The sequence below is a fragment of the Phodopus roborovskii genome, unplaced genomic scaffold (assembly GCF_943737965.1).
Source record: "Phodopus roborovskii unplaced genomic scaffold, PHOROB, whole genome shotgun sequence".
In the NCBI taxonomy this organism is placed as follows: domain Eukaryota; kingdom Metazoa; phylum Chordata; class Mammalia; order Rodentia; family Cricetidae; genus Phodopus; species Phodopus roborovskii.
This window is the reverse complement of record NW_026126434.1, coordinates 27,542,590-27,556,002: the sequence shown is the minus strand read 5'-3', so window position 1 is coordinate 27,556,002 and position 13,413 is coordinate 27,542,590. Positions and strand designations below refer to the sequence as shown.

Genomic DNA, 13,413 nt, shown 5'->3' with positions numbered 1-13,413 from the left:
CCTCCAATTGAGTGCTTTCCCAGAGCTGAGGGGTCACTCGCAGGCCAGCTTCCCGTCGAAGCTGGAGAGGGCGATGGCGAAGGCTTGCAGGGCGCACAGCGGGTACCGGTAGTCCAGAGTGAAGGCGTCCTCAGCCACACGGCCGAACTGCAACACTATATAGTCGGCTGTGAACAGACAGTGGGGTGACCTCGGGGCCCATCTTGGCAGGTAACCCCTTAACACCGGGAGGGGGGTCTTTCTCCTTGATTTGGACTCACAGCCCCCAGGCAGCCTCGTGCTACCTTCCCCTTTCTGTGTCATCCGACGAGCCCCACCTATGTAGGGTCTGTCACACCAAGTCAGCAGAGCAGGAGCCCCACCTTATCAGCTGCTGCCCAGGGCTACAGCAAACCTGTTATCTAGCAGTTCAGGACCCTGACAAACCAGAACCCTTCCCTCACATCTTTCTGTTGTCTTTTGGCCTCATTCCTCTGACCAGTCCCCAGTCCATAAGGCCCACATTTGACACAGGTTCAGGTCCCTCTGTAACTAGGTGTTCCCTCAATCAATCTATCAATCAATCTCTTCCCCCACCCTTCCCTCTCTTTCTCCCTACTCTTTCTTTGTGTAGCCAAGGCTGGGTTTGAATTCCTAATTCTCCTGCTACCTCCCTCCCAAATGCCCTGGCTCTCCTGAATATGTCTGTGAGGACCAGGCTGGTCACCCCGGTTAGGACCCCTAGGCCAGACCACCCAACAGGCTTCTCAGCCTGGATCTCAGCACCTCTCTCCTAGTATGCATAAGTATAGGAAGCTGCTCTAAAACAAAACCCCTCCACCTTGGCCAGGCTCCCACAGGAACTGACCTGGTGAGCAGTCCTAATGCCAGGGGACACTAGGGAGTGGGGACAGCTCTAGGACAGAATGGGGGTGTGGGACTTCATGATAAAGGCCAAACCCTCTAGCCCTGGAGTCCTTTGTGTAGTACTCTAGCCTGAGTTTACAACAGGCACATTTGTGCTTTGGAGAACTCATTTCCCTAAGCCCCCAGGGGCAATCAGTGAGAAGGCTCTGCAGTTAAGAGCACTTAGGACTCTTACAGAGGACCCAGCACCCATATAAGGGCCTGTGACTCTAGTTCCAGGGGAATCAGACACCCTCTGGCCTCTGTGGTCACCTGCACACAGAAGGTGCACATAATTCATGCAGGAGCATACACATGCAAACAGTAAATCTTAAACCAGGAGATGGTTTAAGCACTCAGGAGGCAGAGGCAGGAGGTTCTCTGCAAGTTCGAAGCCATTCGAACTTGTAGACCTACAAAGTGAGTTCTGGGACATCCAGGACTGTTTCACAGAGAACCTGTCTTGGAAAACCAAAATAAATGAATCTTTAAAAAAAAGAAATAATGCAGGCACTTAGAAATGCATGGTCCATATTTCGTACTCTCGGTGCATGGAACCAAGTCTGATGACCTGAATCTGATTCCTAGGGCTCAACTGATGAGGGGAGAGAAGTGACCCTGGCAGGTTGTCCTCTGACTTTATACACAGACATAGAAGGTGGTGTTCACTTCCTCCCAAACCCTAACAATCCTGTTCTTAAAAGATAACCATTGCTGGGTGTGGTGGTACACGCCTTTAATCCCAGCACTCCAGAGGCAGAGGCAGGTGGATCTCTGCAAGCTCCAGGCTAGCCTGGTCTATAAAGATTTCCAAGACATGTTAACAAAGAAACCCTGTCTCAAAAAACCATCCCTATACCACCAAAGAAGACAATCTTCTATTTTAGCCAGTCATGGTTGGGATCGCTGTGAGTCTGAGGCTAACCTGGTCCTCATAGATAGTTTTAGGACAGCCAGGGCTATATAGTGAGACCTTGCCTTAGATAATTATCTTGAGAACAATAAGTTTTAACTCTCTCATCTCTTCTGTGTGGCCTTGAGCCCCACCTCCTCCTCCACATGAAGGGCTTAGATTCTAGGTGTTTTCCAGCTTCCAGCAACTTACCCCTCCCCTCATCACAATACCATTGGGAATGTCCCAGCATCTACCCAGGGGTCCTGGTCCATCAATAAGTTATACTAGTGAACCCCAAGACTTCTGCTTGGACTACCTGAGCCCCCTCCCATCCAGAGTAGAGAGGGAGAGAGAGAGAGGGAGCCCTCAAATACTTACGGTCATCAGCGTGCACAATCTGAAAGTTCTTGACTGAGGCCTGGGTGACCCGGCCCTGGAAGTTGAGGGTGTAGGAGCCACTGTCTTCGTTCCAGATGGGTGGTTTGTTATGTAGTTCGATGAGGCTTTCCAGTGTCTTGTTCTGCCAGCGCACCAATAGCCCATCACTGGACTGGGGTACCCAAGGGGAGGTGACAAAGGACGGTTACAGGCGCTGAAGATGGCTCACCTGCACCCCTGGGGGCAGTTCGCCCTATGTCACTGAGGCCTGATATTGAAACCTGTGTGACAGGCGTGTACCTCAGCTGTCCCACTCTGTCTCTCTTGGCTTCCCCATAGCACTTGCCACCTTCCACCATCTCCCACCCTTTGCTCGTTTGTCCCAATCACTCTCTGCTGTCTACCTTCTTCCATGGGAATTAAAGCTTCATAGGGTTCTTGTTGCTTCACGGTGGCTCACGCCTTTCACCCCAGTGCTCTGGAGGCAGAGCCAGGCAGATCTCTGTGAGTTCAAGGCCAGCCTGGTCTACACAGTGAGATCTGCCTCAGAAACAACAACCTCCCACCCAACCCCTCTAAAACAAACTCAAGTCCTTCAAAAGAGCAGTGTGTGCTACTGAGCCATCTCTCCAGTGTTGTTTACTTCTCTGAGACAGGTCTTCAGGTAGCTCAGGCTGGCCTAGAACCCTCCATGTGTAGCTAGAGATGACCCTCAATTACTGATCTGCCTGCCTTTACCTTCAAAGTTCTGGGATTACAGGAGCGTGCCACCATGTTTGGCATGAATTCAGAGACAGAGAACCTGAGTTCATTCTACAAGTGGCCAGAAGGAAGCTGTGGCAGGAGACCCACTTGGGCAAGCTGAGTTCCTGGCCCTGATCTCCCTGAATGGGTCAGTACAGAACACAGCTCACATTTCGGGGCCGGATAGGAACCCTCTCATTGTCCGAGTTCATTCCAGGAATGATGACAGTCATGCGACGGGGTCCTCGGAACCCTAAAACATTTGTTTCCTGAACGAGAGAAATGGATGTCAGGCTACATCCTAGCTGAGAAGAGCCTCTCATGATGGGGACAGTGGCTTTTCTCACATAGACCACAGCTGCCAGTTCCTGGCGCAGGCTCCCCACGTCCACACCTCCGCCACGCTGTGGGTTCTGCCCGTTGTCAAAGACGGTGAAGCGGTTGCCCAGGAGATTGGACCTGAGGGTGGGAGAAGAGTTGGATCGAGGTAAGAGGGTTCCAAATCCCTTCCCACTACCCCGAAATTCAAGAGCAAGGGACAGAGTGTGTCATGGGAGTAAGCGAGTCATGTGCCCTTATCCAGGCCTCCCTTGAAGGGAGAGCTCTTAAAATTATTGCTATCGTTGTTATTGTGAAACAGTCTGGCTGTGGGACTCCATGGTAGAGCACCTCTCTTGCATGCCTGAGGCTCTAGGTTCAATCCCCAGCAGCAAGAAAAACAGAGCCAGGTGTGGCAGTAACTGCTGTGTTTGGCAGGTGGAGGCAGAAGATTGGGAATCCAAGGTCATCCATCTGCCAACACATCGTGAGGTCCAACCCAGCCTGATTACATGAGACCCTGTCTCAAAAAAAAAAAAAATCTATCTATATATATGTATATGTGTATACATATATACATACATACATACATATCAGGGGTAAGGCTCAGTGCTAAACTCTAGCACAAGGCTGAGGACCCCAGTTTGACCCCCAGAAAAACAGAAAGACAGCTGATCCAACAGAGTTGTCCTCTGACCTCCACACAAACATGCCAACTCAGACTAATAAAATTAAAAAAAAAAAAAAAAAAAGAATAAAAGAAATCATTCAAAGCCATGCAGTGGTGGCACACACCTTTGGTCCCAGCAGCACTCGGGAGGCAGAGGCAGGTGGATCTCTGTGAGTTCAAGGCTAGCCTGGCCTACAATTGAGTTCCTGGACAGCCAGACTAAACAGAGAAACCCTGTCTCAAACAAAACAAAAAAAATCCTTGAAATTTTGGCTTCATCTGTGTGGTCCTAGGAAATAGGAGAGTCTCAACTGTCCCCCTTGAGTTGATTATCACGTCAGTTGACTTACTGAATGTGTAGAGGTCAGAGGACAACGTTCAGGAGTCTGCCCTCTCCTTCTATCATGTGAGTCCCAGGGATTGAACTCAGGTCTTTGGGCTTGGTGGCAAGGACCCTTACTCCCTGAGCCATCTCAATGGCCCTCAGGACATAGCTAGAATCCTCCTCAGTTTGGTTAGTAAGAGGATGAGATGTCTGCTTTATATTTGGAATGCCCTTAGAACTAACTCTGCCTGAGGCACAGACAAGCCCCCTTTAATTAAATGCGCAAATAAACAAGTCATTTCTAACTAGTGGTAGCCAAGTTGCCATACTGGAAGCCTGCCTGTCACAGCGAGTCTCCTTTGTTCATTCACTAAGTAAATATTGCTTTTGAGACGGGCTTGAATCCTCCTGCCTCTGCCTCTGCCTCCTGGTGCTGGTTTTACAGACATGTTCCATTACACCTAGTTTATGTGGTGCTAGGACCAAACCTGATTAAGCAAATACTCTACCAACTGAGCTACATTCCCTTTCTCTCTCTCTCCTCTTTTTCTTTTTTTGGGGGAGTGGGTAATGTAGCCCAGGCTGGCTCCAAATTCCTTATACATCCAAAGATGACCTTGAACTCTTTTCTCTGTTTACTAAGTGCTGGGATTATAAAACCACACCAGTAGCAAACCTCCTTACAGAAGACACTATGCAGGACATGGGCCATGAGCCTGGCCCTGCCCTCATGGAGCTAGCTAGAGTCCATCTCTGTGAGAGGCTTGGTCAGGACCACATAGTCTCCACCCCTTGGGGAGTTGTTGACATGCAATGTCACAAAACCATGTAGATGAGAGATCCATGTATGTCAGAGTGTGAGATGCCCTAGGCTGAGGGACGTCTCTGGAGCATCCCATGTGGAACACTCCACCAGCCACAGTGGGACAGAAGTGACTGACAGTGGCCCAGGAGCATCCTCACCTCAGCTTTCCAACAAAATCCTCCCCTCCTCTGGACAAGTTGGTAGGGTCTCTGGAGATGAGGTAGTTGGCTGTCTTACTGCGCTTGCGTTTTCTGCCAGCTAAGAGGAACACCTTCGGAGAAGGGGACAGAGAGGTGACAGGGTGAGGCAGATGGAGCTGGGGGACCAGGCAGGTCCTAGACACTGTCCCCAGCCTTAAATACCCCCCATCCCTAGATCCCATTCCCCAGTCCTAGCAGCCCATTCCTCAGGACCTTCTTCTCCGTGTCCAGATGCAGGAAGTATGATGGGTACATGCCGCGGTCCATGCCCTTCTTGTCCCGAGTCAGCCGGCAGCGCACTGCCTTGCCCTGGGGCGCTGGCTGAAGCACAAACTCCCGGGGTTCACCCACTTCCACGGGGGGAGATGGGGCCCTCTCCTCCTTCTGCATGGGCAGATGGTGCATCAGCCAGGATACCCCACTCCGTAGGTCCCCTTCTGCACCCCAGGAAGGACAGGCCACCACTCACCACCTTCTGGAGGGAGAAAGAGAGGTCTAGTATCCAGACCTGGAAGCTGAGGTGCCTCCATTACCCACAGCTTCAGCAGCCCAACCTCACAATAGAAGGCTCTGGAATTTTGTGATTTATTGTGACTATTCAGCTTGAGCCCAGACTTATTTTGGTGCATTGGTGTTTTGCCTGCATGCATGTTTGTTGGAGTTGCAGATATTGTGCTGGGAATTGAACCCTGGTCCTCTGGAAGAGCAGCCAGTGCTCTTAACCTGTAAGCTATCTCTGCAACCCCAGTTTCATTTTTAAAGATAGGGTTCAAGGCTTAGGCTGGCCTTGAACTCACTATGTTGTGGAGACTGACCTCAAACTTCTGATCCTCCTGCCTTCACCTCCCGAGTGCTGGGATGACAGCTATGAGCTACCAAGCACAACTGGCCCTGTTGTGATAGTGGTGGTAGTGTTTTTGTTTTGTTTTGTTTTGTTTTGTTTGTACTGTATGTGAGTGTTTTGTCTGTGTGTCTGTCTCTGAACTACATGTGTGCCTGGTATCTTTAGAGGCCAGAAGAAGGTACAGAAGAAGGTACAGGATCCCTTGGAACTGGCATTATAAATTGTTGAAAGCCATCACTTGAGTACTGGGAACTGAACCAGGGTCGTCTGTGAGAGCAGGAAATTCTCTTAACTGCTGAGCCATCTCTTCAGCCCCTATTTTATTTATTTGAAATAGGGGTTTGTTGTTGTTGTTGTTGTTTTGTTTTGTTTTGGTTTGGTTTGGTTTTTCCAGACAGGGTTTCTCTGTATTGCTTTGGAGCCTGTCCTGGAATTAGCTCTATAGACCAGGCTGGCCTCGAACTCACAGAGATCCAACTGCCTCTGCCTCCCTGCCTCCTGAGTGCTGGGACCATAGGTGTGTGACACCACCACCCAGCAAAATAGGGTTTCACTTTAAGGCCAAGGCTGGCTTCAAACTCACTCTGCAACTCCAGTGCTTGGAGTAGAGTTGTGTAACACCATGCCTAACTCTCCAAATATTGACTCTTTGCATTCTCATTAACATACTGGGTAGCTGTTCCTCTTACATAGAAACCGGGGTCAAGCCAATGCTACTGGAGAGATCTATATGGAGAGGAAGAGAGGCCTCCAACCAACAACCATGACTGAACCACTTAAGAAACGAATTGTCCATTCCTAGGCAGTTTTTTTTTTTTTTTCAGGTGACTACAGCCTGGTGTGACACCTTGAGCCCACATAGTTCTACGAAGCTGTCCCTAGATTTATGACCCTTAGAAACTAGGTAGGAAAGCTGGCTCCTTATTTGAAGATACTAAAGCTTGGAGACCATTTGTTACACAGCAAGACACAGCTGACTCATAAACCTGTCAGCTTACTTGGCTCTTGGAGAATTTCCTCCTAATACTTTGGTTACAGAAGGAGGCAGAGACCAGGTGCCCTTTCTCCTGCTGCTCTGTGAGAGGAGCTGGGACTCCAATCCCTCAGGGGAGCAACTGACCTATCAGGGGCTTCAGCACCTTAGGCTTCACAGGCTTTACCCAGGAGCCTTCTGCTGGGGGCAGCTCTACACTGTGTGTGGTAAAGCACAGCCTAGGGCCCTGGGCCAAGGGACAAATGACCATCTTGACTGTACTCCAGCCTTCTCCAGAAGAAACCTGGGAAACACAAGACTATGTCTGGAATGTGAGGTGAGAAAAGTTGACACTTACTCAAACATTTCTACACCTGTGAATTTCAAAGGCCTGCGGTATGGAGTGCTGTTTCCACCTGGGATAAAATACCCTGGACATCAGCAGCAGTGATCTTGGTTAATGCAAATCCATTGCTGAGGACCTGCCTCTCCTACACAAACTATTAAACCCACAAAGCTTGACCAGGGCTGGCTCTTGTACAGAGAGGGGATTGTTGTTTGGGTTTGGTTTTTTGTTTTATGAGACTGGGTTTCTCTGTGTAGTTTTGGAGCTTGTCCTGGAACTTGTTCTGTAGACCACGCTGACCTTGATTGAACTCACTGAGATCATCCTGCCTCTGCCTCCTGAGTGCTGGGATGAAAGGTGTGTGCCACCACCACACCCTCGGGCTTTAGAGGAGAGTGTTAATGCTCTCAGCCAGGCCTCCTTGTCTGCGGAGTGTGTGCACAAGTTGTCATTCAAAGTCCTTAGCAACATGTCTTAACAGTAGAAGATGTCAAATCAGAATGGACTGTGAGCCTCAGGGACATCAGATCCCCTGCAGGTGGAGTTACAAAGGTGAGGAGCCACGTGGGTGCTGGGACTCAAACCTGGGTCCTCTGCAAGAGCACCCAGTGCTCTCTCAACTGCTGAGCCATCTCTCCAGCCCAGTTTTATTTTTGGAGACAGGGTCTCAGGTAGGTCAGGCTGACCTCAACCTCATCATGTAGCTGAGGTCAGCTCTTCTGAACACCTGACCCTACTGCCTCTGCCTGTCATGTGCTGGGGTTGTTTGCACTTGGAGCTAGAGCTGTTTGCTGGCTGGGAGGATAAGCGGTCCTGAGGGGTGAACTCAGAGCAGCAGAGTGGAAATGTTTAACAACTGGTCCTGCTAGCCCACCCCCAGCCACCCTGTGTCCCCAGAGATGTATAAAATAGACGCCTCACAGAAGCCAGACATGGACTCACACCTGTAATCCCAGTACCAGTAGAGAGAGAAAGAGCTGAGGTTCCAGGCTCCCCTGGGCTCCCCTGACCTCCACCCTCCCAAAAAACCAGAGTCCAGCTGCTGTGTGCTCAGCCTCCCTGTTTAACACTTCTCACTGGTGAGTGAGAAGACATTGGGCTGCAGAGGGGAGCCTTGGACAGTAGAGTATATAAAGCCCATGGTGGCCTGAGCCATGACTCTACTGTCCCATGAGCCCAGGGTTCCCGGGCCTTGTGCCCAGACCCGAATGGGGAGCCAATCCTCACCCCAAAGTCTCCCACACCTGCCCTTCGGGTGACAACCTTTCTGCCTTTTCCTTTCGCTTTGCCCTTCTGGTTGCTGTTCCTCATCGCTGCAGGTTCCTCCTCTCCCTCCTCCTCCTCTTCCTCCTTCTTCTTGTCCTCTGAGCCTTTGGGAGGCCCTGAGCATGGAGGGGGAAAAGCTGTAGACCCCTCAACCTGATTGGCCAGGTGTTCCCAACACCCGTGTGGTGTGTCCCTTTCATCCTCTCCACAGCCATAAAAAGGTTCTGGCCACAGAAAGGCCTCCCTCCCGCTTAGGGCCACACAGCTGTCAGAGCAGACCAGGGTGTCAAGGCCCCCATGTGATCCAGTGCTTTCCCTCACGCCTCCACAGTCCCTGTCCCCACACCCTTCAGCCACCCACCTTTCATCTTCACATCCTTCTCAGGCGGGCCACCTTCCCCAACCAGGAACATGGCTGCTGGGACCTTCTTTCTCGGGGCTGCTGGGCTCCTTGAGGGTTCCGGTTCCTTGTCAGCCTCCCCAGCTCCTTCAGAGAGGGTATAAGAAGGGGTCACCATCTCAACACACTCAGCACCTGCTGTCCTCCGCCAGTCTGCCTCTTACCCCGTTACCTTTCTTCTTTGCCTTTTTCAGCTTGGTTCCCTCCCCTGCCTCCTTCTTCTTGGGGCGGGGCAGTTTCCGGGGGGCTTCAGGGCTTCCTGGGTCCCCTGGGAATAGGAGGTTTGGGGGATCAAGAAGAAAAGGAGCTATTGGGGCTGTGGAACTCCTTCTAACCCCCTCATCCAGCTTCCAGTCCCCGGTGCTGAAAGCCAGACAGGTGACTCTGTGGTCTGTGGGTCTGATGTTACTTTCTTCTGAGTCTGAAAAATCATCTGGCGTGGAAGGCGTGAGTGAGTGAGGGGTGCCGGGCCCTCACTTCAGCCTCTCACTGTTCCTCTAGCCTCCCCTCCAGGGACTCTCCCCAGCCCCTGCTCTCTGCCTTTCCACAAAGACCAGGTCCCAGCCTCCTGCACATTTGTGACCAAACCTTCCAGGCCTGCAGCCTGTGTCTTTAGCCACAGTTCCCTCCCTCCCTTTGTTCCTTCATTCCTTCTTCCTTTGTTCCTTCCTTCATTTCTTTCTTTCTTTCTTTTCATCTACTTAATAAAAACCACAATGCTAGCCAGGTGGTGTTAGTGGCACAAGCCTTTACTCCCAGCACCCAGGAGGCAGAGGCAGGCAGATCTCTGAGTTTGAGGCCAGTCTGGTCTACAGAGTGAGTTCCAGGACAGCCTGGGCTACACAGAGAAACCCTGTCTCCAAAAACAAAACAAAACAAATTATAACACTAATCCCCGTTGAGTCAAAAGCCCACAAAGAAAGCAGGGTTCTCCTCAGGGACTATCAATGAAGATAGAGGGCCAGGGGAGGCACAGCCTTTGCACGAGGTGCCAGGGAACTTTGGGTACTCACCCGCACCCCTCCCCAGGGACTCTTTTTGCCCGCCCATGGGTCCCTGGATGCTCCCTGCACCTACCCCGCGGACCTAGGACCTTGGCTTTCTTCTCTCTCTCTTTGGGTGCCTTCCTGGGAGGCAGAGAGCTTTTCTCTTTTTTCCTCTCTTCCTCCTCTTCTTCATCATCGTCATCCGAATCCTCGGAATCTTCTTCTATGGAGAGAAGACTCTTGTAACACAGGCTCCAGAGGTCCTGTACCTGCGGGATGCTGCTGGACCTCCTGCACCTTCCTGCACTGGGTTGCGGTGGCAAGCACCCTGCTCTGCCTCCCTGTCACCTTCCCCCACCTGCCTTCCCACCATCATCATCCCCATCTGGGGTACTCCAGCTACTAGCTGTAGCTCAAGGCCAAAGCTTGGACCTCTGCTGCCTCAGTTTCCTTCTGTGTGCCCAGGTGGTTGACGCCTTGACGCCTGCTTCTCCAGGTCAGCTCCCACCGGCCCTCCCTCTCTCTGCCTCACTCACCGCCTCCCACATCTGGGGCGCGGGCAACCAGGAAGGTTTCCCGGGGGTCCCGCTTCTTGGCCTCGGGGTCCCGAAGGAACTTGGCGTAGACTGTGGGCGCAGTGTGTGCCTCGATGGGGTCTGCCGGTGGCTCTTCGAGCTTCTTGCGCCCAGCTGGGCCAGATGTCAGGCTGAGCAGGGTCCTGGCCCCCAGTGCAGGATTCCCCACTTCAGCCTCCCCGGCCCGCACCCTCCCGCGCATCCCCAGGAGTTACCTCCAGCTCTTCGGGGCTTGGATACTGGAGACTCAGGGGTCTCAGACTTCTTCTTCCTCAACTTCTGTCCCTGGATGGGTCGCTGTGGAATAGGGGTCACGAGGAGAGAAGGGGACTCTAGGGCTCCCATCCCCCTTTAATCCCTTGGAGCCGCCACAAATAGCCTCGGATTATCCCAAGGGATGCTGCAGCCCCTTCTCATTATGGATGACTCAGATATGTACGATAGTCACTTCCAAGACCCAAAGCCCCCAAGTCCTCCTGCGTGCCCCATGTCCTAAACGCACTTTCTTTTTCTAGGCTCTTCAGGTAAAGGGCTGCAGATGGTGGTGGCCTGGACCGGTCCCATACAACCCCTCCCCTGTGCACACCGCAAGGCACCTTTGTGCCTTTTTTCCAAACTCCAAGCCTGGTAACATACCTGCTTGGGGCGCAGCTGGGGCTCCGGGCTCAGCCAGTCCTCTTCATGGCCACTGAGGGTACAAGGAAATCAGATTGTGCCCTTCTTGCTTTTTTCTCCCTCCCACACCACCATGGCCCTGTAACTATGACCTGAGTTTCAGATGGGACGATGCGGGGCTCCCACCTGTCTGAGGCCCACACTTCCCGGAGGGTCTCCTCCTGAAGTGGCATGGTACTCCTGTGTTCCTGTCGCCTGTCACTGGTCACTCCTCTCCAATGCCTTGCAGCTCACAGCCTGTGCTCTTCACTCGCTAATCTCAGCTCAGAGCTTCTCAGCTCAGAGCAGCTCAGACTAGAGGCTCACCTCTAGTGGCTCAGCCTATGAACTCAGGCATCCAGGGGAGGCTCTGGATCCCCAGCTCTCCCCAGCCCAACAACCTGAAGGACAGGGTACCACACTCCTTCCCTATGTAACCTGTTAATGGAGGCCCGTGCTGAAGAACAGAAGGCAAGACGGTGTTCTCCACGTTGTCCCCAACCCCCCAACAGGGTCTCCCTGTGCAGGCTGGCCTGGAAGCAGAGACACCCCAGTCTCCAGAGTGCCAGGGTTTCCAGCATGTGATAACATATTCAGCCTGAGATATGCTTATTTTTAAAATTTTGCATTTATTTATTGGATGTGTACAGAGGTGTGAGGGACAGTCAATTAATTTGTGGTTAATTTGTGGGTATTAGCAAGTGCCATGTATGAGCCGTTTTGGCCATTTTGACAGGTTTTGTTTTGTTTTCTGAGACAGGATTTCTCTATATAGCTTTGGAGCCTGGCCTGGAATTCTGTAGACCAGGCTGGCCTCGAACTCACAGAGATCCAACTGCCTCTGACTCCTGAGTGCTAGGATTAATGGTGTTTACCACCACCACCTGGCTTTAACAGACAATTTTAGATATTTTAGATGATGAGTAATACTGGGCTTGGGAGCATATGCCTATAATTTCAATACATGTTAGGCTGAGGTAGGCGGATCACAAATTCGAGATCACTTCCCCCATCTTAAGAAACAAAACAAAAAACCTGGCTGTGGTGGTTCACACTTCTAATTCTAGCACTCTGGAAGCAAAGGCCTGGCTGGGTGCTGGAAATCAGCCAGGGCTGCTTGCAAAAACCTGCCTCCAAATAAGTTGGCAGGGGAGGGGGTTCAGTGTCCAAGAGCACTTGCTGCTTTTGCCCAGGGCCTAAGTTCCAGTCCCAGCACCCTTGCTGGGCAGCTCACAATGGCCTGTAATCCAGATCCAGGGGATCTGGTACTGCTAGCACCCTTGGCACCTGCACACACACACACACACACACACACACACACACACACACACACGATTTTCAAAAAAGAGTTGTAATGTTTTTAGTTTTTTTGAGAGTGTTTTTGTATTTATTTATTATGCATATGTTTACTTGAATGTATGTTAGAGCTCACAGAGGCCAGAGGAGGGCGTCAAATCCCTAGGGGCTAGAGTTACCGATGGTTGTACGTTACCATGTAGGTGTTAGGAACTGAACCTGGGTCTTTAACCACTGAGCCACCTCTCCTGCCCCTCAAAAAACCTAATAAAAATAAATCTTAACAACAAAACAAAAAACAAGGACTGGCAAGATGGTGTGGTGGGTAAAAGTGCTTCCTGCCAAGCTTGAAGACTTTTGTTCCATCACACAGCAGGAGCCATGACTCCAGCAAGCTTGTCCTCCTGACTCCCACAGGTGCGTGCGTGTGTGTGTGTGTGTGTGTGTACACGCGCACGAACTCTCAATGAACGTGAGTTTAAAAATAAAAGTAATTATTTGCGTCATCTCGAGCAGACTGCATTCAAATTCCCTCCCCTTGACAGCAACCTTTTAATTCCCAGGGGCAGCCCCAGGGTGATACCTGAGGGTTGGTGCCTGAGGCGTGGGAAGGGGACTCAGCTCTGGGTCAGAGGTGACTCTAGGGTTTTGAGAGTCCAGTACAGGGACAAGAAGAAGGTCTGTACACAGATAAGTGCCAGGCACTTTGATCTGCCTGCCTCCTGGACTGTAGGCTTTAGGACAAGCAGGCCTGGGCTCTATAATTACACATTGTTTTGAACTCAAAGGAACATTTCTCAACTAGATCTCTGGCCTTAGTCACCAGACTCAATTCCACGTGAATTTAGCTGCT

The 13,413-nt window shown here is 51.4% G+C and overlaps 1 protein-coding gene across 1 annotated transcript; it reads right to left on the bottom strand.

The window, feature by feature from the left end:
- Positions 1-32: 32 nt before the first annotated feature.
- Tulp1 (TUB like protein 1) lies at positions 33-11,514 on the bottom strand. The gene is made up of 15 exons (XM_051187115.1): positions 11,412-11,514; positions 11,247-11,298; positions 10,826-10,907; positions 10,568-10,724; positions 10,127-10,272; positions 9,222-9,317; positions 9,011-9,136; positions 8,647-8,765; positions 5,690-5,695; positions 5,434-5,604; positions 5,179-5,291; positions 3,250-3,361; positions 3,073-3,171; positions 2,159-2,330; positions 33-167 (listed from the first exon to the last, which is right to left on the bottom strand). The coding sequence occupies exons 1-15, from the start codon at positions 11,456-11,458 to the stop codon at positions 34-36; spliced, it is 1,632 nt and encodes a 543-aa protein (XP_051043072.1). The 5' UTR covers positions 11,459-11,514; the 3' UTR covers position 33.
- Between the last annotated feature and the right edge of the window lie 1,899 nt (positions 11,515-13,413).